General features: G+C 41.5%; 1 protein-coding gene across 6 annotated transcripts; it reads left to right on the top strand.

The window, feature by feature from the left end:
• Positions 1-482: 482 nt before the first annotated feature.
• gpd2 (glycerol-3-phosphate dehydrogenase 2 (mitochondrial)) lies at positions 483-21,238 on the top strand. 6 transcript variants are annotated; one of them, XM_076094658.1, is made up of 18 exons: positions 483-582; positions 5,594-5,700; positions 8,374-8,545; positions 8,773-8,897; positions 8,983-9,080; positions 9,199-9,362; positions 11,297-11,461; positions 11,653-11,797; positions 12,374-12,567; positions 13,052-13,186; positions 13,270-13,445; positions 14,545-14,676; positions 14,754-14,912; positions 15,345-15,457; positions 15,569-15,647; positions 15,734-15,832; positions 16,514-16,680; positions 21,000-21,238. In XM_076094658.1, the coding sequence occupies exons 2-17, from the start codon at positions 5,599-5,601 to the stop codon at positions 16,637-16,639; spliced, it is 2,184 nt and encodes a 727-aa protein (XP_075950773.1). In that variant the 5' UTR covers positions 483-582; positions 5,594-5,598; the 3' UTR covers positions 16,640-16,680; positions 21,000-21,238. The 6 variants fall into 6 exon arrangements, with proteins under 6 accessions (XP_075950773.1, XP_075950776.1, XP_075950775.1 ...); XM_076094661.1 differs by lacking the exon at positions 21,000-21,238 and adding an exon at positions 19,281-19,764; XM_076094660.1 differs by lacking the exon at positions 21,000-21,238 and adding an exon at positions 19,274-19,764.
• The last annotated feature ends 1,516 nt before the right edge of the window (positions 21,239-22,754 follow it).

The raw sequence follows: 22,754 nt of genomic DNA, 5'->3' as shown, positions 1-22,754 counted from the left end.
AAAGCAGATGTCTATTTGCATTCATGGGGATAAGATAAGATAGACTTTAATGTCCCGAAGGAAATTTGTCTTGGAAACATACATACAGAGTACGATTCAAAAGTATTTAAAGATAACATCATCAACAGCTGTTCTGTAATCTGTGGCTGATTGAGGAGCGTCATTTTTCATCTTAAAACACGTGTAGAATAATAAATACATAAGTCTTTATGTAATGTTATAGCTTTATTTCTTCTGTCAAGCCTTTCGTGCTGAAACACAGAAAGACAACGACAGCTGGTGCCCCTTCTCTCCCTCTTTATTATTATCCTGAGGAGGAGGATGAACAGCAGACTAGCGTTGCGCAATCTTTACCCTCCACATTACGTCAACCACGCGGCACCGCCTCCTCTCGAACGCTATTGGTCGAGCGCAGCCGAGTGTCGCGTTCTGATTGGCTCTCCGCGGCGTCGCTCAAGGCAGCTCCACTTCCTGGTCGTTGCTGTCAAACACAAGCCTCGGTTTGGATAACAACCGATGTCCTTAGTCGCCGCCCTGCGTCGCCCCGAGCGAGTTTTAATCAGCCGCAAAACAAGAAATCCTGTAAGTGGGAATGTCTGTTGTGTTTATAATGTTTGACGAATATTTAACCCTTTTGTTTGTTGGCGTAGAGACAAAAAGCAGAGCAACATCTGCGAGTTTTCTCTGCTAGTGGCAGTGACCATGGAGGAGTAACCTCTTCTCAGTGTTGTAGATAATGACATTCATGGTTGCATTTTGGTTATTAAAAGCCGTAAAACAGCGACATGTTCCTCTCTTCCGGTGGAGGTGTATTACGCGTAAAGGGCTTATTCCTGCTGCGGAGACGAAGCTTGATTCTTGATTTCAAATACCAGCTACTTCCTCTTGTGTGGTGATAGATTAACGGAACCGTATGGTACCGGACATCATAGATCAATATACTACCACCTGCTGTGTGAAGTGTGTCAGTGCTACAAACGGTATCCTCTGGAAATACATTTAAAAATGGGAAAATGCGCATGGACATCTCCATGCGCATTTTCAGAAAGCAGCCCTCATCGCAGCCCGGGAGCCCCCTCTTCTGCTGAGTCCTCATGAGTCTGTCTGCAGGCTGATGTAGGTGAATGAGGTGGTGATCATCACAAGGACGAATAGTTTAATGTCACTCACTTATTAGTCATGTGAGTAGCCTACACCCAGTCAGAAATGTTCCTCAGGGCTAATTATGGTCACGTTTGGCCTTTAAAGGCTCCAGTAATGAGACGCCTGTGGGAGGGTGTGAACGCCTGAGCTATGCTGCAGAGTAGCTTTTGATTGTCCGGGGATTTTAAGGACAATAAACTTTGAGAAAGATGAGCAAAATATCTGTTTTTTGCTTGAATAAAATAGTCTTAAACTATGACTTCTTATTGGAGTATTTAAGCTTGAAGTAGCAGTAGTTGTCTAGCCTTAATCGTGCTTTCTTATTTAATGTAATGTGTCCGGATTTGAATGAAAACAACACGTTTTGGACTATTTTGTTGAGACAAATATTTCACATTTCTCTTTTGCATTTGTGCAAAAGGGCACCGATGAGTTATTTTCGTTGTTGCTTGTTAGTTTGTTCTATAGATTTGGTAGAAAAACACGTTTATATTTCATTTATAGTTCATGTTACTAGCTTATATTTAGTTTGTATAGGTTGTAATTCAGCTTTTTATGCCATTGAAACAGCATCACAACTACCAAAGGACGTTAAAACTCCCTCCGGCTATAATTAGGCTTTAGCATCTAACATATGCAGTTCTGTGGAGAAGCTTTTTATATATATCATATTTATAACGGGTTCAAAAAGAGGCTAATTAGCACCTTTTGTAATCAGATTGAGGCCCTCATCCTGCTGCAGCTGGTATCATGTTCTGCTCGTTAATACAGGAAACAGTATTCTACCAGTCGCTTTATACTTAACTGCAAATTAACTACTTTTTAAGCAAGATAATGCTGCAGAGTTGATGTGTTGTTTTCAGTCGTATCCTCAATATGAGATTTGCTTTCTTTAACCTGTAAACATGGAGCCTTTACGTGGAAACTTCTCCAATAAGTAAAATATAGATTGTAAATAGATATAAACTACTACTTTAAGAAGTACTTTGGTCATTTTCTAAGCTAAAATGATGAGTATTCCCTGTAGTATTTTATGTTACTAACACTTTGCATGCATGCACAGAACATTTACGATCAAAGCAATAATGTGTTCTGGATAGTTGGACAAACTAATGATCTTGCAAAAGGTGCTGCTAACAATAATTCTCATTATTGATTAATATGTCAATTATTTTTGATATATATATGTTTTTTTAAACTAATCAATCTGTCTGATCATGTGGGGTTTTAAATGTCAAAACTAATTAAATGCTCATCACAGAGCCAATGTGTGTCCTCAAACTTCTTCTTAGTGATTATGTGATGAGCAGTTATCTTTAAAAGGTCAAATAACTCATTTTTACAAGCAATACAATCCAAATATTTGATGGTACCAGCTTCTCAAATGTGATCATTTTCTGCTCTTTCCCTATTTGATATCATTGTAAACTGAATATCGTTGTGTTTGGACTGAGATGCTGGATAAACTAACGTTACAACCAAACGTTCCAGGGGCCAAAGCAAGGGCCCGCTGCAAAGGGCCACGCCCAAGTATTATCAAACCTGTCATTCACTGAAAAAAAAGACTTTTTGGCCCTGTAATTATTACCTCGATTATTTTTGTAAATTTTACAAGAAATTATCATTCCAGTGCTTTTACTTTAAAATATCACCTTTTATTTAATGTGTTACTTGGTGTTTGTTTGTAATTATGTATCCTAATTTTTATAAGTACATTTTAATCATTCACACTAAGTAATATCTACTAAACTACTGTATTGAATGCACTACCTGACACAACAAAGTAAAATGTACTTGGGTAATACGAGTAGAACCTGGCAACCTATAGCGCGTACTCAGGTGACGTCAGAGGAGATTTCGCGCTCCTTTCTTCAACGAGACGACGGAACAGCAGAACCTGAACAAGGACGGCAGCGTTTCACCTGAGGAGAGGAACTTCATGGACGGGAGCCATTGGGGTAGGTTATATGTTTAATTAATGCTCTACGTTGCTGTTGAGCCTTCGGTCAAGTCTGTGTTTGAGTCGTGAACACTGAAGAGTAGCGAACTGGTCAGTTTAGCGTGCTAGCTAGTTAGGCTATCATGCTAGCTAACTTGGGGCAGCATTACAGACATGGCTCACGGCGCTACATTTTGTGGACATGTTTTTGGTGGTTTTGGTCACGATTTTACAGGGTTCTCCCTTGAAAAGTTGTTGGCCTGGGGACACGGTGCTCGACCAGCTGCGCTCCGTCGACGAGGGGGAATTACTTCGGTTTTGTGAAGCCCACTTCTGCCACACAGGTGCTTTGCTGTGCTGAGTCACACGCACAGCGTGCTTTCTCTCAGACATCCTCAAGTGCAGCCGAGGTCGAATGAGGAAAATGTGACAAGACAGGGAATCATAGCTAAGCAGCAACAAGCACACTCTGGTCATGTGCTAACAAATAGTCCATATGTGGTGGAATTAGTGACTTTAGAGCGAGTCTAATACACTTAACATTATTTTGTCACTATCATATTCTGACATATTTTTACAGTAACTTATATTTCTGTCATCAGTTTTAAACTGGTCTCTTATGTCTCTATCCAATGTGGTGTCCTTGATGATGAAGGCTTTGGGCATGAAACAAGGTGCCAGTACTGTGTTGAGTTAGTGTCGCATATCAACATGACCAGGCCTGCTGTGTATCTCAGTATTAACGTTATGTTGGCTTGTTTATGTGCTGTTTTTGTGTGGGGATAAAACATGCTATCAATATGAAGATTTAAGCCAAATTCAGATTTAATGTTGTGTGTTCATGTTTTAACATAATTTCTTTATATATTTCACAGAATATTAAAGGATGTTCACGCTCAGCAAGTTGACAACAGTTGACACAAGGTAAAATCAACTTAGTACTGTTATAGTTTAATTAACTTGACATATACATTTGAAGTCATAGTTTGTGTTGCTGTCAATAGTACATTATACTGGGAGGACTACTGCATTAATTGTTTTAGCAAGGTACCTCATCTTGATCATGTTTTTTATTGTCTTTTGTTTCAGATCAATGAGGAGTTCAGAAGAATAACTACAGTTCATCTGGAGTGAAACATTTTGTCTAAATTGGACAATTGCACTACCAACTTTCTGGAGATACTTGGGACAAAGGGCGGAGTTGCAGGAACAAAGACCCATGCTGGAATCACCCAGCCTGGTAAAGTTTAGATATCTAATATTATATAAAATTATGTTGGGCTCATATACACTGAGAATAGATACATAATGACGCATTTGAACACATTCAATATTTTTGTTAGTTTCCCCCACTATCGTCATTTTTTGAGAACGCATCAGACTCGAAGATGTAAAAATGAACATTAGTAAATTTGAATTTCAAAGATGTCATTGAAGAGGACTATGCTCAAAATGTCATGAAGATCCTTGTCATCCATGGAAATGCAACACAGAAAGGCTTCACTCCTGACAATCGTGTTCGTCGTCATCGAGGGAAAAGAGGTTCTTGATGACTGTCAAAGTGCGGCAAAGGCTTGCCTTCTGCTCATGGGCTTCATCTATGTGTATCCAAGTGTTGTCAAGCAATACCCATCGTTTCAAATTAAAAGTGTTTGTTAAATGACTAAACGTTTGTGTTCTTAAATTTCTTATTGGCAGCACTGATTTAGAAATGTTTTGTCTGGCAATGCCAACCAGATTATATATGTTGGTATTGGTGTGTGTCTGTCAGCAGTGACCTCTTTCACCAGTTAACAAGTAAAGCTGCTGTAGTTTAAAAGATGTTTTTAGAAGCCTTATGTTAAGACAATTTTATTAAATTAACAGTAGCCCAGTTTAAAAAAAATGCAACATTCATATTTGAACAGTTGTGTAGAGTAGTAGTAGATAAAAGATATATTGTGTAAATATTACTTAATATTTCTCAATTAAAAAAGTAAAGAAAAGCTAGTTAAATATACATGAAACACCTAATTGAGATTTACTGGGGTTTTGTAATTGGATGCAAAGGTAGCCTGAGTAAAGATTACTATCAAAGGCTGAGTACATTTTATGTCTAAGGAAGACATTTGCAAGTAAAAGTTACTTGAAAATTTTGGATAAAAAACAATTCTTACTAGTAAGTAAACTTAACTTGAGAATTCCTGAGTAAAGATTACTCGGAATTTCTGAGTGCAAATTGTTACCTAGCTTTTTTTCAAGTAAATGTCACTTTTATTTTTTTTTCAGTGCAGAGTAATGAAGCTTTCTCCTTATTCAGTGCAACAGTTGCATCACCACATCATTCCTCTGCCTCTCTGCACATTACCTACCTGAACTTCCAGCCGTACAGTCTGACTCAGCTTTTTGGATCCTCCCACCCTCCGTACTTCCTCGCGTGCCTCCTTCACACGATCACCTGTCATGCCAGAGCCTCATAACCCGGGTGTCCCTGCTCCGTCTCCTCACTGCACTTTACTTTTGCTCCCTCAGGGACGATGGCGTTCAGGAAGGCTCTGAAACAGACGGCCGTCATCGGCGGCGGGGCGGTCGCCACAGTTTTTGGCCTTTCGCAGCTGATCGAGTACAGAAAGACACAGGTAAGCTGATGGAAGATGTCAGCTCTCAGATTTTGTGCTGGAAGAGACGCTCCACTGTTTGCTGCGGCATGATTACAGGCGGCATGAATTCCAGTTCTGCAGGTTGTGACTGAAGCCAAACATGTTTATGTTTTTGCTTCTTATTGTCAGTATTGTTGATGCTGCATCACATGCTGTCAAATTGAAGGACAAAATACTTCAATGTTTCTCAGAACAATATTGTGAATGGTATTTTTTTGAAACAAGTCGACCCAGCTGGGAAGGACTTCTTTCCAGGCTTGTCAGGTCTAGATGTTGGAATGTGCTCGCCGTCACCTTCAAGGTGTTTTTGTTGGATGCGTTCCAGCTGCCGTGCAGGAGGCATCGAGTAACTTGGAACCTGGCCAGCACTGAATCCTGAACTGCTCAGAAATTCTGATGATTAAATGATTGTTTTCTTTCTTTTCACATTGTTGTTAAAACTCTCATGGAACTAACTACCTCTGATTGTTTTCCTTCCACTTCCTGGTCCAATAGCATGTGATGTTCATAAGTTGTAATTAAGAATTTGAGGACAACTTGTAGAGGTGTGGCTGTTTGCCTATTTATACATCAACATAAACCACCTGTTTGTCACCAGTGTTGGACATTTTGGTAAATAATGTTTCCTGCTGAGAGTTACATGACAAGATCGATACCAATCTCTGTACCTTCTGTACGCTTAATATGAAGCCACGTTAGCAGCCTGCTGACTTAGCTTCACATACAGACTGGAACCAGTTGCTAAAGCCAGTGTAGACACCAGAATCTTACTGGTCCCAGTCAAGAAATACTGCAAGTAAAACAATTATTAATTGTTTTTTTGCTCAGATTATAACGTGTTAATTAGTTTGCTTTAAAAGGTGCAGATTTTATTACCTTTACAGAGCCGTTTCCCTCTGTTTCTAGTCTTAATGCTAAGCTAAGTTAGCCGTCCAGATATAAGAGCGATATTAAACCACTCTGCGAGAAGGGACATAAGATGTCAAGCCTGCAGACTCGGCCACTGATGGTGTTCATGAACTGTATTTAAACGCTCGGCTTCGTGTGAAATGGACAAGCAGCTGTGTTTCCCCCGACCTCCGACCTCGGAGCCTATTTTAAGCAATGCCACACAACTACATACCAGACTTCATTTGACTGTGCAACCTAATGTGAACTTTTGTTTTTTGTCCTGATGCGATAATGTCTTCTCTTGCCCACCGTCGTCCTCTCCACCAAGCATGGATTGGTAAGCAAGAAGTCGACCCTGATGAAATATAATTATTTCCACAGTAGTTTGTAATCATGCATGCCTCTAATCCCAGTAATTGCAACGCTGATGAGATGAATGTCCGTCTTGTCTCCTTTAGCAAGGGCATATGGCTTGGAGAAGTTTCCAAGACAGCGGCCGATTGGCTATTAGCATGGGCCTTGCTGTGCCATTCACTGACTTAACTTGATTACGGGGGGGGCATGCCGGCACTTAATTCTGTGGTGGTGTTTGTCTGTATGCATCATCAAAAATAGACAATGATTATATCATCTTCTGGTTTGCGGTTGCATACCTAAATTACAAACGCCTGCTGCAATTTGCAAGTCAAATGCCACGTTTGCTTGAAAGCAGCTTGATGCAATCATTTAGCTTGAGCTGCTAAATAGAAGAAAAAAAAATGAATGAATGAATATTTCATTAGAAGTGAAATTCGACATCCTCATATCAGAGGGGAGCTGTGTTTTTGCTTTTATCGTGTTCTCGTATGTGAATATTTCTTTAAATTAATTATTTTGCTAATTGTGATTTTATTTTGTTGGTTTTGCAAAGTTGTGCAGCATGTTGCAGCCGAAACTTTCCTCTGCTACTAATGGCACACTATATATTTATGCTTCTTTAGCAACACTTCACTTGGGAACTAAAGGTGAAAATGAGACATCATAAGCACTTTTTTATTTTCTTGGATTAAAGATTAAAGGTCATTCTTGGACTTAAAAATGCATTTAAACGACATTTGGTGAAGTACTCGGGTAAAAGTAGCAATACTATGAAGTAACAATACTTTGTAACGAGAAAAAGTCTTGTATCTAAAGTGAAGCGGACCAAATATGTCATCTATTTCACAGCATGTCAACTATCCGTTCATGGCCAGAAAATATAGAAACAAAGAATATTAAATGGAAGATTATTATGAAAACTGTTTGTTTCTGTAAAACAATGAAAACTCTTTTTCTTCTGAATTGTTCAACGTTGGACTGTACTAAACTTTTTAAATAGTAACCTCAGCACTTCTAGGTTTCCGTTCATACATGATCATCTGTTACGACCCAATAATGCATATTATGAGCACAGTACAGTGATCTCATTACACAGTCAAATCCATAATGTATTAAAATGATTGCTCGTCATTATGCATTATTTCACATGTAATGTTGCGAGTTGATTATTATGCATAAACACATTTCCTGGGAATGCTTGCAGTGAGCTTATAATGTTTCAAAATGCACCTCAAGGAAAGTGTTGCTGTATTTCTATGGCTTTGCATTGCAAATTAACATCGATTTTAAATAGAAATTAACACAGAAAACTGTAGTTTTGCACAACTCGGAACTCGTTAATGTCGTTCAAATGCATTCTTCTCATTGTGTTTGTGCTGCTGTATGTATCTGTGTCACATCTAGACTCGGTTAGTCCACTTGGCTGCAGAAGCAGAGCTGAGGGTTCCCTTCGCCGACGAGTTCCCCTCTCGGCAGGCGCAGCTCGCGGCGCTGCAAAGCACGGAGGAGTTTGACGTCCTGGTCATTGGGGGAGGGGCCACGGGTGCAGGATGTGCCTTAGACGCTGTCACACGCAGTAAGTGAGCCTATCTGCTCTCAGGTGTGCATCACTCTCCCCGGATACAACATGTTCCAAGCTCTATAAGTGTTGGAGGAGGAGAGTTTTATTTGCTATTATCTTTATAAAAAGCAGAATTATGTCGTGATACATGTTGTTCTACAAATGATATTGACTAGTCACTACTGTATAGCTTAGACGTATTGATAGTACAGGTATATTCATCCTTTGTCATCTTTCCGCAGACCTCAAGACTGCTCTCGTAGAGAGAAACGACTTCTCTTCGGGGACGAGCAGTCGGAGCACCAAGCTGATCCACGGCGGCGTCCGCTACCTCCAGAAGGCCATCATGCAATTAGACTACGAACAGGTTCCTCTTCACACTCGTGTTTGTTTTCTTCTTGTTTTACTCTCTTTTCTTTGACATAAACTTGCTCTTTATTTTGCGGGGACAGTACATGATGGTGAAGGAGGCCCTCCGCGAGCGAGCCAACCTCCTGGAGATTGCACCTCACCTCTCTGCACCGCTACCCATCATGCTGCCTGTGTACAAGTAAGTGTCAGGACCTTTTTTAAATGAAGATGGTTGTTGTTTAAAGGATTATGGATTGATGGAAAACCCCAAAAACTACCCAAAAATGTAGCTACAATCTAACTTGTTGATTTCCAAGATGGTGGCAGTTGCCTTACTACTGGGCGGGGATCAAGATGTACGACTTGGTGGCTGGGATCCAGAATCTGAAGAGCAGCTACGTCCTCAGTAAGACCAAGGCCCTGGAGCATTTCCCCATGCTGAAGAAGGACAAGCTGGTGGGAGCCATCGTCTACTATGACGGTGAGTGAAAGGCTGCGGAGGCCTTTTTGTATGTGTGGACAGTAATCAGAAACGGCATTCTCCGTTTGTTGATTCATTACTCAGATTTGTATTTTCTGTAAACACGAACAGAGCAGCTGAGCCCTTTTCCTGCTCTTTTCCTTCCAGCTTCTGTCCAATGGTAATGATCGGTTCGGTTTACCGATGAATATTAGTTTGAAATAAAACTTCTGTGCCGAGTAGCTGTCGAGCCAACCTGTGGCTCAGGGGCCTTCAAATGGGATTAATGGGATAGAAGAGATCAGAGCTATTGTTTCCCTCTGGCTTTTCTCTTATCCATTGTTTTTCCGACTGATTGGCGTAGTAGTCATAACTCTATACACACAGACATGATGCACATGTTTAATTCGGTCACTTTCCAACAATAAATTCAATAAATAATGGAAAATAAAACACTCCTTATAACTTCAGATCTTCCTGAGAACTAAATTTTTTCTTCAGTATCAAAGTAATCCAGTTATGGACGTCTGGACATCATCAACGCAATACAGATGTCTAGAAAAGAAAACAGGGTTCAAGTTCTATCTGTAAAAGCAGCATTATACTTCCTGCTTGCTTCCCACACATTATTATTTAGTTCCAGAAATTAAACCATTATTATCCCTCGAATATAAGTAAAAAATAATAATTCAACGGCAGCAATTTTTTCGCTTTCAAAGCATTTTATATCTCCTCTGTCTATTCATATATAGATATGATATAGATATATATAGTGTTGAAAGCCTGTGGACATACAGACCCAAAATTTGACTTCTTGTCATAAAAACAGCATTTTTAGTTGTCAAATAACACGACATGGGATGAGAAAGGAGTGAAAACTAGGGCAACAAATGTCTGCATAAAAATGTCTGCAACATCATCGAGCCCTTAGCTTGCAAAACGATGCAACCGGCGCATCTTTAAAAGACATTCTGCATCGAAATAAATTGTTTTATTGTAGAAATTGTGTAGCATGATTAAGCCAAACGGAAGGTAGAAGCTGTGTTGACATGCTGGAAGGATGCCCATCTTTCCCTGTGGCTGTAAACGCTGCATGCTCCTCTGATCGCAGATCACTGATGCTACTTAAGAGGCTTTTAATGTCTCTTATTTATGGTATTCAACTTTCAAAATCAGTGTGATTAAAATCCATGCTGCTTTGTGAAGAAACTATCTGCAGTTTTGTTAGTGTGACTCCTGGTTGAATATTTTTATGAAAGAAAAATTCACAAATCTCCCTAGTTTTGGAAGCAGTTGGCTGTCTTGAGAGCTTAATTTACATGCAATTATTTATGCTTTATAAATAAAAGCCTTTTTCTAAATGTGAATTAAAAATGGCCAGATATAAGTGGATCTACTGCAGGGTGAGAAAGAGAAGAGCATTTTCTTGGTGCAAAGCAGCACATGTTTGATGTCCACCCCCCCCCCTCCCATCATCTGCTCTGGGGGGGTGTCTTTTCTCCAATTATGCCGTCTGGAACAATCACGCCGGTGACATTTCGAAATCTGACCTTCTCTCCCGGCGGTGTCGAGCGCAGAGGAGCGTCGTAGACGGTCGGAGCGACTGAGCAACAGCTATTTCTCCTGCTGTCTTGGTTACTGCTGATGCTGCTGCCACCAACGACAGCAGAGGCACTTTTATTCTGCAGCTCCTGTGTCGGCCTGACGCTCTTACTGTGAGCTGGCTGGTATCACTACGCTCTGAAATCTGAGGAAAGACAAACTATAGTGTGTTAATGTTTCACATGCGCAGAAGCCCAGAGACAAAACAGAGCATTTAGGGTCAGGGACGCGTGGATTGGTGAGTGTTCTTTGCATAAACCACCAGTTATTTCAGCTTAATTTAATTTACATTTTAATGTATAATAAGTGAGGTTTAGATGAAACAAACCTTTCTTCTTCTCTGTCCCCTTCAGGGCAGCACAATGACGCCCGTATGAACCTGGCCATCGCGCTCAGCTCCGCCCGCTACGGCGCCGCCGTCGCCAACTACACCGAGGTGGTCCACCTGCTGAAGACGAAGGACCCGCAGACCGGCAAGGAGAAGGTGTGTGGCGCCCGCTGCAGGGACGTCATCACAGGTGAGGCCATGCAGGTGTTGTTGTTGTGAGCGGGACTTTCCCATCAGTCAAGATTTAGTCAACAATAACAGTCGTGTATTTCACTAAAAGCAGGAGCAGAATTCATTTTAAGTGTCTCAATAAAAAATGTCTGTTTAGATATCTTCAGTCTTTTTAATAATACGAGTGTTTCACCGTTATTCTCCTCACAGGACAAGAGTTTGATGTGAAGGCCAAGTGTGTGGTCAACGCCACCGGACCGTTCACCGACTCCCTGAGGAAGATGGACAACAAGGAAACCAAAAACATCTGCCAACCCAGCGCTGGTGTTCACATCGTCATCCCCGGTTACTACAGGTATCACACGCACAGCCAACACACTCGCAGCATGTCCTTTAAAACCAGTATTTTTTGGTATTTCAAAAGGCATTCACTAGTACATATTTAATCCTCAGTGCTTTCTCATTTTAATGTGTAAATACTCAACTAATATCTGACCTATACTAACATGCATAGGACAATCTTCTCTGGTTAAGATACAGCAGAGCAATAGAGTGGTTTTGTTGAAGTAGGGCGTTTTTTAAAGTTCAGCGAAGCTTATTGAGCGAAACCCGAGGGAGCGCGAGCCCTTTGAACAGCGCCAGAAATGCCAAGCACCCAATTCTCTTCTTCTCTCGTCTTCCTCCTGCCGCTATCTGCGCTTCCTCACCACCTCCTCTTCCTCCCCCACGTCTGTGTTTTTCCATTTGTGTCTTCAGCTCCTCAGTTTGTCCCTCTTTTCTCATTTCTTTTCCTTTTCTGTTGCTCTCCTCAACACTTCTTTCTCATACTTATCCACAAACCTGAGACTGTAAAGATGGTAAAATAAACACTCCGCTGTCTTCTTCTACTACTTGCACTTGTTATAATAATAACAACCTTTCTGTCCCTCAGCCCTGACAACATGGGTCTGCTGGATCCGTCCACAAGTGACGGACGCGTCATCTTCTTCCTGCCCTGGGAGAAGATGACCATCGCCGGGACCACCGACTCGCCCACCAGCGTGACGGCCCACCCGATCCCGGGGGAGGACGACATCAACTTCATCCTGAGGGAGATCCGCAACTACCTCAGCCCCGACGTAGAAGGTGCTTCTCGTCTCCGTTCTGAGGAGCATGCGGTCATGTCGAGGGTTTTCTGGGATGTTATTTTGTTGCTCAGTACCTGCACTTCACAGAGATCACCTGTCCATTCAAACAGTGCGTTTAGTTTAAAGGTGCAGTGTGCAGGACTTGGCAACATCTAGCGGTGAGGGCCAGTGTTTGGTTTGTCCGATCTGGGCTACTGTAGAAACATGGCTGCTGATAAGAACCTGCTCCGTATGTAGATACAAACAGCTCATTCAAAACACAATGATTCTTATTTTCAGGTGATTGTACTTTAAATAAAAGATGAAACAGAGGCCAGACAGAAAGAAAGGTCAGGATATCAGCATGTGATATCACAAGTGCAGGAAGTTCAGCACAGATCTCATTTTCTTCTCGTGTCAACGATGCACTCGGTCTGACATCTAGCTCTGGTTCAGAGTGAAGCGTCTCGGTTGAAACGTGACCGTCTCTGTGTCGTCTGCAGTGCGCCGAGGAGACGTGTTGGCAGCGTGGAGCGGCATCCGTCCCCTGGTGACCGACCCCAACTCCAAGGACACTCAGTCCATCTGTAGAAACCACATCGTCAGCATCAGTGACAGCGGACTGGTCACCATCGCTGGTCAGTTTCTGGATTACCTTGTGACATCACTGCACCACCGCTTCTGCGCATTAAGGATCGTATTTGTGTGTGTGTGACTCTAGGGGGCAAGTGGACTACCTACAGATCCATGGCTGAAGAGACTCTGGACGCAGCCGTCAAAACCCACGGCCTGTCTGCGGAGCCCTGCAAGACCGTGGGTCTGATGCTGGAGGGAGCCAAGGGCTGGACGCCGACCCTCTACATCCGCCTGGTGCAGGACTACGGACTGGAGAACGAGGTAACACACGCGTCCGCGTTATAAACGGCATTCAGTCGCATTAGCACGCACACTTGGGTTTTGTTAAGTGAAATTAGAAGATGCTGCATCAGTCTTGTATCATTTTTACTCTTTGAGATTCAGCGCGTGAGCTTCAGAGGTGCTTTATAATTTCACCAAATTGTTTTAACTGTTTAAGCTCTGCGTCCGAGACCAGTTTGACTTCCTGAAACATTGTGATCTCGTAGACCTTTAACTAGCTACAGATACAAACAAAGCTGTTGAAGCTCTCACACACACGCGCACACACACACACACACACACACACTGTCCTCTTCAGCAGCAGCAGTGAAGCTGACATTAAAGCCGCTGCTGTAACAATGCTGACATTTCTACTACACAAAAGACTGGACACGCGCTGAAATGCACTGTACGCTGTACGATTTATCAACGGCATGAAGTAAGGGCACATTGATTTACATCAGCTACAAGCCATCTTTCCAATAATTAGGCTGTGCCTTTTCATTAAACCCAGTAGAACATGGTTTCATGAAGAAAAAGTACTCGTGCAGCGAGTGCCTTCAGTACACTTACTCCTCATTAGAGGCGTTCTGCACCGGCTCTGCTGCTCTCTCCAATATTCCGAAAAGGTCAGCGTTGATATTTGGACAGAGTTTGCCCTTTCACATGATCGGCAGCCCAACGATCTGAAGAGCAAATAGCCCTCTTGTGTTGTGTAAACATGTGACGCCTCATTGACAAAGTGGCGTCGACGCTTATCGCTGAACTCTGAAGAGGGGAAATCGATCATGTGAATATTAGGAGCTGTACGAAGTTTAACCTGTGATTTCTACATCGTTAGAGAAGAAAAGTGAATATAAATCACAATAATCCACACAGCCAGGTCAAGGCTAAATACTTAAGTTCCTTCCTTTTAATAAATACATCATAATAAAAGTTTATACTGCTTCCTATGCTATAGTGGTTAACCATTTTTAGTAGTGAAGTTGCAGAGTTTTAAAGTGTTTTCCAGCTATAAGTATTTTACTGTAACTGACAAAAGAAAAGCATCCCAACAGCTGGTTGTTTCTCTCATTCTCTCGTTGGTATCTGTGCGCAGGTCGCTCAGCATCTGGCCTCGACGTACGGCGGAAAGGCGTTCGACGTGGCCAAGATGGCTCAGGTCACCGGGCAAAGGTGGCCGATCGTGGGGAAGAGATTGGTGTCTGAGTTCCCTTACATCGAGGGCGAGGTAACGGGGGACTTTTATGCTTACTGTTGCCCAACTAGGCTGAAACACTCGAGCCTCATGCGAGCCTTCTTCCTCAGGTGCTGTATGCGATGAAGGAGTACGCCTGCACAGCCATCGACGTCATCGCCCGACGAACACGCCTGGGCTTCTTGAACGTGCAGGCGGCGGATGAAGCCCTGCCGCGCATTGTGCAGATCATGGGGAAGGAGCTGGACTGGAGTGAGGAGCAGAAGACGGTAAAAATCTGAAGAACAGAAAAAGCTGCTCTGTTTTACATAATGCCTTTATTCCCTGGTGGGGTTTAGAAGTCCTGGTTTCTGTTTTCGATCGGCACACAATAGAAAAGGTCCACGCCCTTCATCCCTTCGGAGGAGGAAGCTCTGTTTGTGTGTGTATGAAAGAGATGAAGTGATATGAGTGGAGTTACGTGTGCATGAAAACTGAACTCTCAGTTATTGTTACAGCACAGGGAGGCCACATGTCTCATACTGTAGAATAACACGTAAACAAAACACCGGTCTGCTGAATAGTTCATACAAGATGTCGGACAGTAATCTGTATTTATTCAACCATATGAGATGATTTGGGGGGTTGTGTTGGTGCTCCTGGGTATATTTAATGTGCTAACAGACTGACTCCTCTCTTCTCTCCGCTAATGTGAAATCCAGACCCAGCTGGAAGCAGCCAGGAAGTTTTTGTACCTCGAGATGGGCTACAGGTCTCGCTCCGAACAGCTGACCAAGACATCTGAGATCAACCTGGACAACCAGGAAGTAGCCAGGTAATGATTCACCTTTTATTATCTAGTTTATCTGATGAAATAAAAACATGTGCCAGTGTGTAACCAGCAGTATGATGTGAGGGAATAAATGTGCTGAAATCTGTGTGACAGGTACAAGAAGCGTTTCCATAATTTTGACAAAGAGAGCAAAGGATTCATCACGACTGTCGACGTCCAGCAAGTTTTGGAAGTGAGTCTTGTTTCATCTCCTCTCATCTTTACACACGTCTTCATTACACCTTATTGATCCCTCGTCTTGTTTTTTCTTCTCTGCAGAGCATCAATGTCCACATTGATGAAAATGCGCTCCACGAGATCCTTAACGAGGTGGACCTCAACAAGAACGGACAAGTGGAAATTGATGAATTCATGCAGGTAGGTGGCGTGCAGACAGCGAGAGCTCAGAGCAGAGAGGATGCATCTGATGATCATTTCACTCTCACAATTCTTTATACTAGTAAACGTATGTGTAAAACTGTGATGCAGTTATTTGTAGGTCTATGCATATTTAGAGATATGTTTTTTATATTAATAAATATATATATATATATATATATATATATTATTGTATACTCATTTACACCTTGCACTTTCCACATCCATATAATCACATGTTCCTCATACATACTATATGTTTATATGCGACATCATTAAAAAAAAGACCATTGTCCACCTGTGATGTGAGAACAATGAACATCCTGCAGAACAGAAGGTGTGAAGTCCGACTAGATGGAGCTAATTAGGAAGGAGAATCTCTGTCAGCGACTCGTGTGTCGGGGCTAAATAAATTAGCTTCTCGCATGACAACGAAGTCCAGGAAAGAGTCATTACAGCAGAGCCTGGTGACAGTCTATGATTTAGTCTTCATTGGTCGCTCCTTGCTTTCCCTCCTAGTACAGCTTTAACACATGAAGAAGACAGCTGGTGTCAGGTTCATTTTCTACCTCTTAACGTCCGGGTGATCGAAAGGTGATCGGGCGTTCGTCACACTGATAATTACATTTTTCCTAATTGAAGTTAACCCTTCCCCGCTGTTCTCTGCTGTCTCCTGTGCAGCTGATGAGCGCGGTGAAGAAGGGACAAGTGTCGGACAGCCGTCTGGCCATGCTGATGAAGACGGCGGAGGAAACTCTGAATAAAAGAGGGCCGGTGACGGTGGACCGAAGCGGGGGCGGATTCTGAGGATGCCAAGAAAAGAAATTCAGCTACAGGTCCTTTAAAAGGTGGCAAACACAAAAAGGGTCTCATGCTAATGGCGCTATTTGAATGACAATAACGCAATCAAGCACACGGCGGGATGAATCTGGCCAAATCAAGCGTCACTCCCGAGTGTGTTTTGAGTGAAATCGTATCTAAAGATTGAGGATGATGTTTGTTTTTCACGAAGAGTCGATCCGTCTGTTTTCTCAACATCTGGTGCCTCTGATGTCACACAGCACATCTGTTTTCTACTGATCATTAACATTATCTTTGTACTCCTTTTTAAACTTCATTTTTTTAACACTGATTGTTGAGCAGACACTGTCGCTGCAGCTTGTTCATCTGGTTGTGCTTTATTTCACGGCTCCATTATTTCTTAATAATTCCCTTAAAGTTTACTGGAAAGAAACATGTAACCTGGTGCCAACTGTAGACGTACGCTTATAACATGCAACTTAACAGAAAGGAGGAATAAATGACTCATTAATGGAGATTTATTTTGTTTAAATGGATCCAATTCGACCTGCAATCTGTAACAAATCACCGGTTCTTTCCAGGAAACCAAAGAAATAACTATGGACCCCTAAAGTGAAGCCAGACAGAGCTTTGCATTGTATCGTTTCTGATCTTAGCATGTTACAATTACTAGTCAGGTAATATGTAATGGTTCTTAAAGCACTCTGAGATGTTTCTGAAGTACATCTTCTTATATATATTTCTATTATTTATTCTTTGTCCTTATGTCACTGCAGCCAATTATAGACACAAATACATTTACAGAGATTTAAATGTGTTGCATGAGAATTATTTTTATTTTTATTTTTATTTGCATGCAAAATCTTTATTTTTACAAAGTGCATTTGAAGTGGAGTTGTTTTATTTCTTGTGGTCGTGAGCAGAGAGAGCGTGAGTAGTCCTGCATGCTGTTAGCGGATGTTTTCATCGTTTGTGTGACACGAATAGGACGTTTGTAACGTCGCAGCATGTTTCATCTGTAGCTGTGTGAATGTGTGATATGTGCCTTGATGTGCCTACGATGTGACCCACCTCTTTCACAATGCCACACTCCATGTTAACAAATACAGGACATGATGTTCAAGAATGTAAAGCTATTTAAACAAGAGTTGTTATATAAAGGACAGAGTTTAAACTGTATTGTTTGTTTGTTCTTTAGAAAGGTCTTGTTAGAAGGGACGTGCCGCCATGTTGGAGGAGTCGACCAGAATTTATTTTGATATGTAGTTCCCGTGATCACTTTAAAGAGTGTCTTAAAGCATTCCTTCAAACTCTTACATCTGTTGCTCAAACTGGACTTCTTTTATTGTATTTCATGTCAGTCTGATCCAAAAAAGCTGTGAAAAAGACAATTATTTATCAGCACCTTTTGAAAATTAAAAAACGGAAAGAAATGGAGTTAGTTTTCATTCCTCCAACATGGCAGTGAGTCTGTCCTCACTCTTCCTCATTACAGACCTCCTGTTAAAGGTGTTAAATTGTAAAAGAACGTGTGTGTGTGTGGTTGCTTCCTTACTGCTTTTATATCATGCTTTATATTGATTATTAACAGATTTATCTACATGGACTTATTCGTATGCAGTAAACAGAATCATTCCACAAGGTTTCCTCCCATGAACCATCACTGTAACTGTTCCTGAAGAGTGTGTGTGTGTGTCAGTGTGGTCACATACACACTACCTCCACGCCGAGGACCCTTCAAACTGCTCGTCAAGAATAGCTCATGGGCAGCACGACTTAAATCCGCATCCCGATGTTTGATTGTCTCCTGCAGATGAAATTACAGCTTCATCCCGGCTCAAAGAGAATCATGTTCCATTTACTGTAAGAATACTGTGAGCTGGTCTTCAGGTAAAAAAAAAATAGCAATTATCTAATTAAATGTATCTGGTTGCTTGCAAAGCTTTTGTTTTTTTTGTTTATGTGAGCATCATTCATGGGTGGCGTCACATCAGCAGAGAGGTGAGATGTGAACAGAAAAGATGTTGACATGTTTAAAAGGGTCTTTATTTTTATTTTAATTTATTTTACATGTTTTTTAAGGCGAGGCTTATTTCCCCTCAACAGACTTCAGTCAGATCTTTCTGTGATATAAGTGAAATGGAAACCTAATCAGAATGTATCTCCTGCCTCACTGCTGACCTCTATTGTTTAGAGGGAAAACCAACAGCTACTGTAAATGAAATGAGTGACCTAACATCTTATGTATGTAATGATGCAGAGTTCAGAGGGATTCAGTGTCCTCTGAAGTGTTACCTGTTGGCTCGGGTTACACCTGGTAAAAACATCCTCACTCAGATTGGTTCTCACAAGTATAGAAGTACATTCTCACACACACACACACACACACACACACTCTATCCAGTCTGCTTCCTGCAAACTGCGTGAAAAACAGCCTTTTCTCCCAAAAGGTCACGGTGAGATTTGAATGACAGCTTTAAGTCCTCCGCTCATATTACAATCTACAGCGGAGCAGACGTCCGCTGCGAGCCGCCTTCCTGGGAAAGGCCGGGAGTACGGAGAAGCAATTAACTGTAATGAATAATGGGACAAATCTGGTTGGCATATGACTGCTAATGCTCCTTTTCTCTCTCTCTGGAGGATTTAGGACGGTGATGCCGGCCACGCTGAGGTGTCTGCCTGCACACTAATTGAATAGCGTGAGGATGATGGTATTGTCTTCCTCCACTTCTTTTACTTAATTCAAATAGAATTTCTGATCCATGTACATAAAATGTATCTCATTCCCCAGAACATCTGAACAATTAGTCTGCAAAATCATGTTATTCATATTCCCATGTATCTGTTCTCCTCACACAATGTTGTTTCAAAGCCTGGTAGCAAGAGAAGGAATTTCTGGACAAAAAAAACGTGTCAAATGTAAAGAATTGAGCCTGAAGAAGTATTTGAAACAGCCTTAAATTGATATGTGTGTTCTCTAAAAGCCCTTAATTACTGATAAGCTTTTAATAGTAATTTCATTTTATATATAATTTGTGTGGGGTTTGGTCAGGTGGGTTTGTTTCTAATCCAGCCCATGAGCTGAAGTGTTAGTAATTAAAAAACGCCATCCTCCCGGTTTCCATAAACAAGTTGTCGCAAAAATAATGATGTTCTGATGAGTTTTAATTAGAAGTGTGAGTAAGAGCACTGGGAACAGACAGCCCCTCACTTATTCAGCTAAATAAGATGATAATTAATCACATCGACCTGTTGCAAGCAAGTAAAAGTTCAAATATTGATATAGGAGAGGGCAGGTGATTTAATATATCAGTATTAGGTGTTATTTGTGCCTTTAAGATTAATCGGAAGTGAAAGTCTTTAAATAAGGAGGTTGCTTTTGAAAGTGTAAAATGTATTCTCGGGTTCTGTCTCAGACTTTGAGAAGGGTAAAGAGCATCGACATGCCTGGTGAACCCTGAGAACCTCCACTTTATGGGGTGAAATAATGGTTCAAACCTTTCCGAACCTCCTCCGGTGGAACAAAAAGCCATTTTGCAAGGTGTCCTGACATTTACCGGGCTCATTCACCGGCTTTGTGCCCGTTAGAATGTGGACAGGAAGCTCTTTCAGCTGCATTTCAATGGACACCTGCTGCCAATCAAACGAAACAAGGAGAGAATGTTTAGTCCTTGGAAGAGGAACATTAACATCAGCGTAGCAGAAATTCTTCTTTACCTGTAAAACAAGAACCTGTTTGTCTCAAAATGTGTCCAAATGGCACCACACAAGACCTGTGCAAAAACACATTTTACTTTGTACGTTTTGAACGCATATGTTTCTATTTTATATTGATAATTCGTATTAATTAATTTAGTAGTATTTGCTTCTTTCTCTTTTCTTTTACCGTGTTTATTGTTAAACAGTTTTGGTCAGCATGTAAAGGCTCTCATACTTTGCAAAAAAACATTTTCTGATTCTGAAATAGTTTAAGATCTGTAGAACATTATAAATCCTCCGACTGTCAGCACTGACTAACCCTAACCCTAACGTTGCTTGAGGAACTCCCTCAAAATATAGTCATGACCCTAAACACTAGTTGCGTATTTGCTGCTTATTGCATCTGAGGAATCCCCCCAACAATATTATAAATATCAGTTCATGCATTGTATGTGAGCTGCTTGGGCTCTTATCATTTTGAAGCACATTATATAAAACATTTGTGTCGTGTCTTTTAAAAAGTCTACAACATGGCAGTGACATAATTATTATATATGTTATATGAACAGAAGGAATGTTGCAGCCTGTTTCAGTGAACTACTGTTTTACAACTGTGAACCAACCCTTTCATCTCTAAAGCATCATGTTCTACTTCTGTGTCCTGCAGCTTGTTGGGATGGTGGGACATGATCTGAAAACTCGGTTCCTGATGAATAACGGTAAAGAAAATAATGTTATTTGTACATGACACAACATGAAGCCACTGATGTGATTTAAAGTTGATGTTTGCTGCCATCTTGTGGCCTCATTGGATATTACATCTATAATTCATACTTGGCACTGTACTCTGAATATTGATGACACATATTTCTCCACGTGTCTGTTCTTAAATGCCTCAAACACAAACTGTGACAGTGTTTCTTTAGTGTGATCTCAGTGTTAGAGTGAACGGCTTCAGACTGTCCAACCTGCAGGGAACTCATTTAACAAGATGTACTATTGTACGTCCCAATGCATAAAACCCCTATAATGACCCCGATCATTATAGTTCAGGATACAATTTGTAGGATTGAAAATAAAAAACAAGAGAAAAACACTAAAATACTATAATAGCCTACTGACTGACTTTTTATGAGGTGCAGTGGATTTTGAAGTCCAATGCCCCATGTGGAGGAGCCAAAAGGTCTAAGAAACTGTGTGAATGTGTCAAAGGTCAAATAGCTCAAAGTGATATAACATGGGTTAAAAGTCCTGAGGTTGTGTGTTTAAACCAGAGGTAGCCAACACCCCGTAAATCCTCGGAACAGGCCGCGGGGCAACAACTCAGGGGTGGCGGGGGTAGAGGCGAGGCAACGCAATCCGACCGAAAAGGCCCAGACTAGAGGTTTGAAGGCGGGCGCCCGAAGACGCTCACGCGCCTCTGAGGGTTGGATCCCGTTTCTTCGTTGAGAAAAAGGTACCATTGGAAAAGCTGGTGTCGGTGATAACAGACCGCGATGACGCAATGCAAAGGTGAACCAGACTTTGCAAAATGTCTACATTACCACTGGATCATTCACCAGCAGGTGCTATGTGCAAAAGTAACTGGCTTTGATCATGTGATGAACAAAAATATCAGATGTGATACCTCTGACTTTCAAATGTTGAAACAGATTAACAGAAATAAAAGTTGCATGTTTAAATATGTATGTGTAGCTATACCATCATTGTTGTGGAAATCATTATTAATAATTATTGTGAGGAATAATTAACTGACATGTGATCAAACGGTCTCTTCACATATATTATTATTATCATTAAGGTGATCTGTGCAATTTTGTTATTCAGGAAGTTTGTATCAAATAAGTAGCCCTTCGTACTACTCGGTACCCTTGAAGTAGCTCTGTTTAAAAAAGGTTGGTGACCCCTGGTTTAAACCCTATGTGGGTCAGTTAATTTGAAATCCCAGCGCAAGAGGTATAGTAGCATAAGACTATATACCCAACTATCAAGCAAAACTGTCATAAAGAGAAGTCATGTTCTCACTTAAATTTCAGCTGGTCATCATCCATTTTTCCATAACCCCTGGTTACATTTCTCCGAAACTTTGGTGGGGAGAATGCCCCCACCACCACCTCCGCGGCGGAGCACTAGACACTGATGTAACGTGCGGGAATCGAACCCACTTAGTCCATGGAAGTAGGATGATTAGTCCAAGAATACCACTACTACGCCACCAGCACCATTCGCATTTGGAACTCTTCTCGGAACGTATTTGACTCTGCGATGGCCTGTCAAACCTCAAAACCGACAGGTTTTGAACCTTATAAGGTTCGATCCCACAATCTCTCGGGCTGTGGCCCATCTGCCATCCGACTGAGCTATTCCACCCAACACACTTAGATCGTGTCTTGGCGTATTTGACTCTGCGATCGCCTTGTCA

Source organism: Anarhichas minor, unplaced genomic scaffold, assembly GCF_050575085.1.
Source record: "Anarhichas minor isolate MPS153535 unplaced genomic scaffold, ASM5057508v1 ptg000018l, whole genome shotgun sequence".
Lineage (NCBI taxonomy): Eukaryota > Metazoa > Chordata > Actinopteri > Perciformes > Anarhichadidae > Anarhichas > Anarhichas minor.
This window is presented reverse-complemented; position numbering and strand designations above follow the sequence as displayed.

Bases quoted from the DNA above. Each gene is read 5' to 3' on its own strand.
- gpd2 (XM_076094658.1), top strand. From the start codon at position 5,599: ATGGCGTTCAGGAAGGCTCTGAAACAGACGGCCGTCATCGGCGGCGGG. The intron at 11,462-11,652 runs GTGAGGCCATGC...TTCTCCTCACAG, and splicing joins CTGCAGGGACGTCATCACAG to GACAAGAGTTTGATGTGAAG. The intron at 13,446-14,544 runs GTAACACACGCG...ATCTGTGCGCAG, and splicing joins ACTACGGACTGGAGAACGAG to GTCGCTCAGCATCTGGCCTC.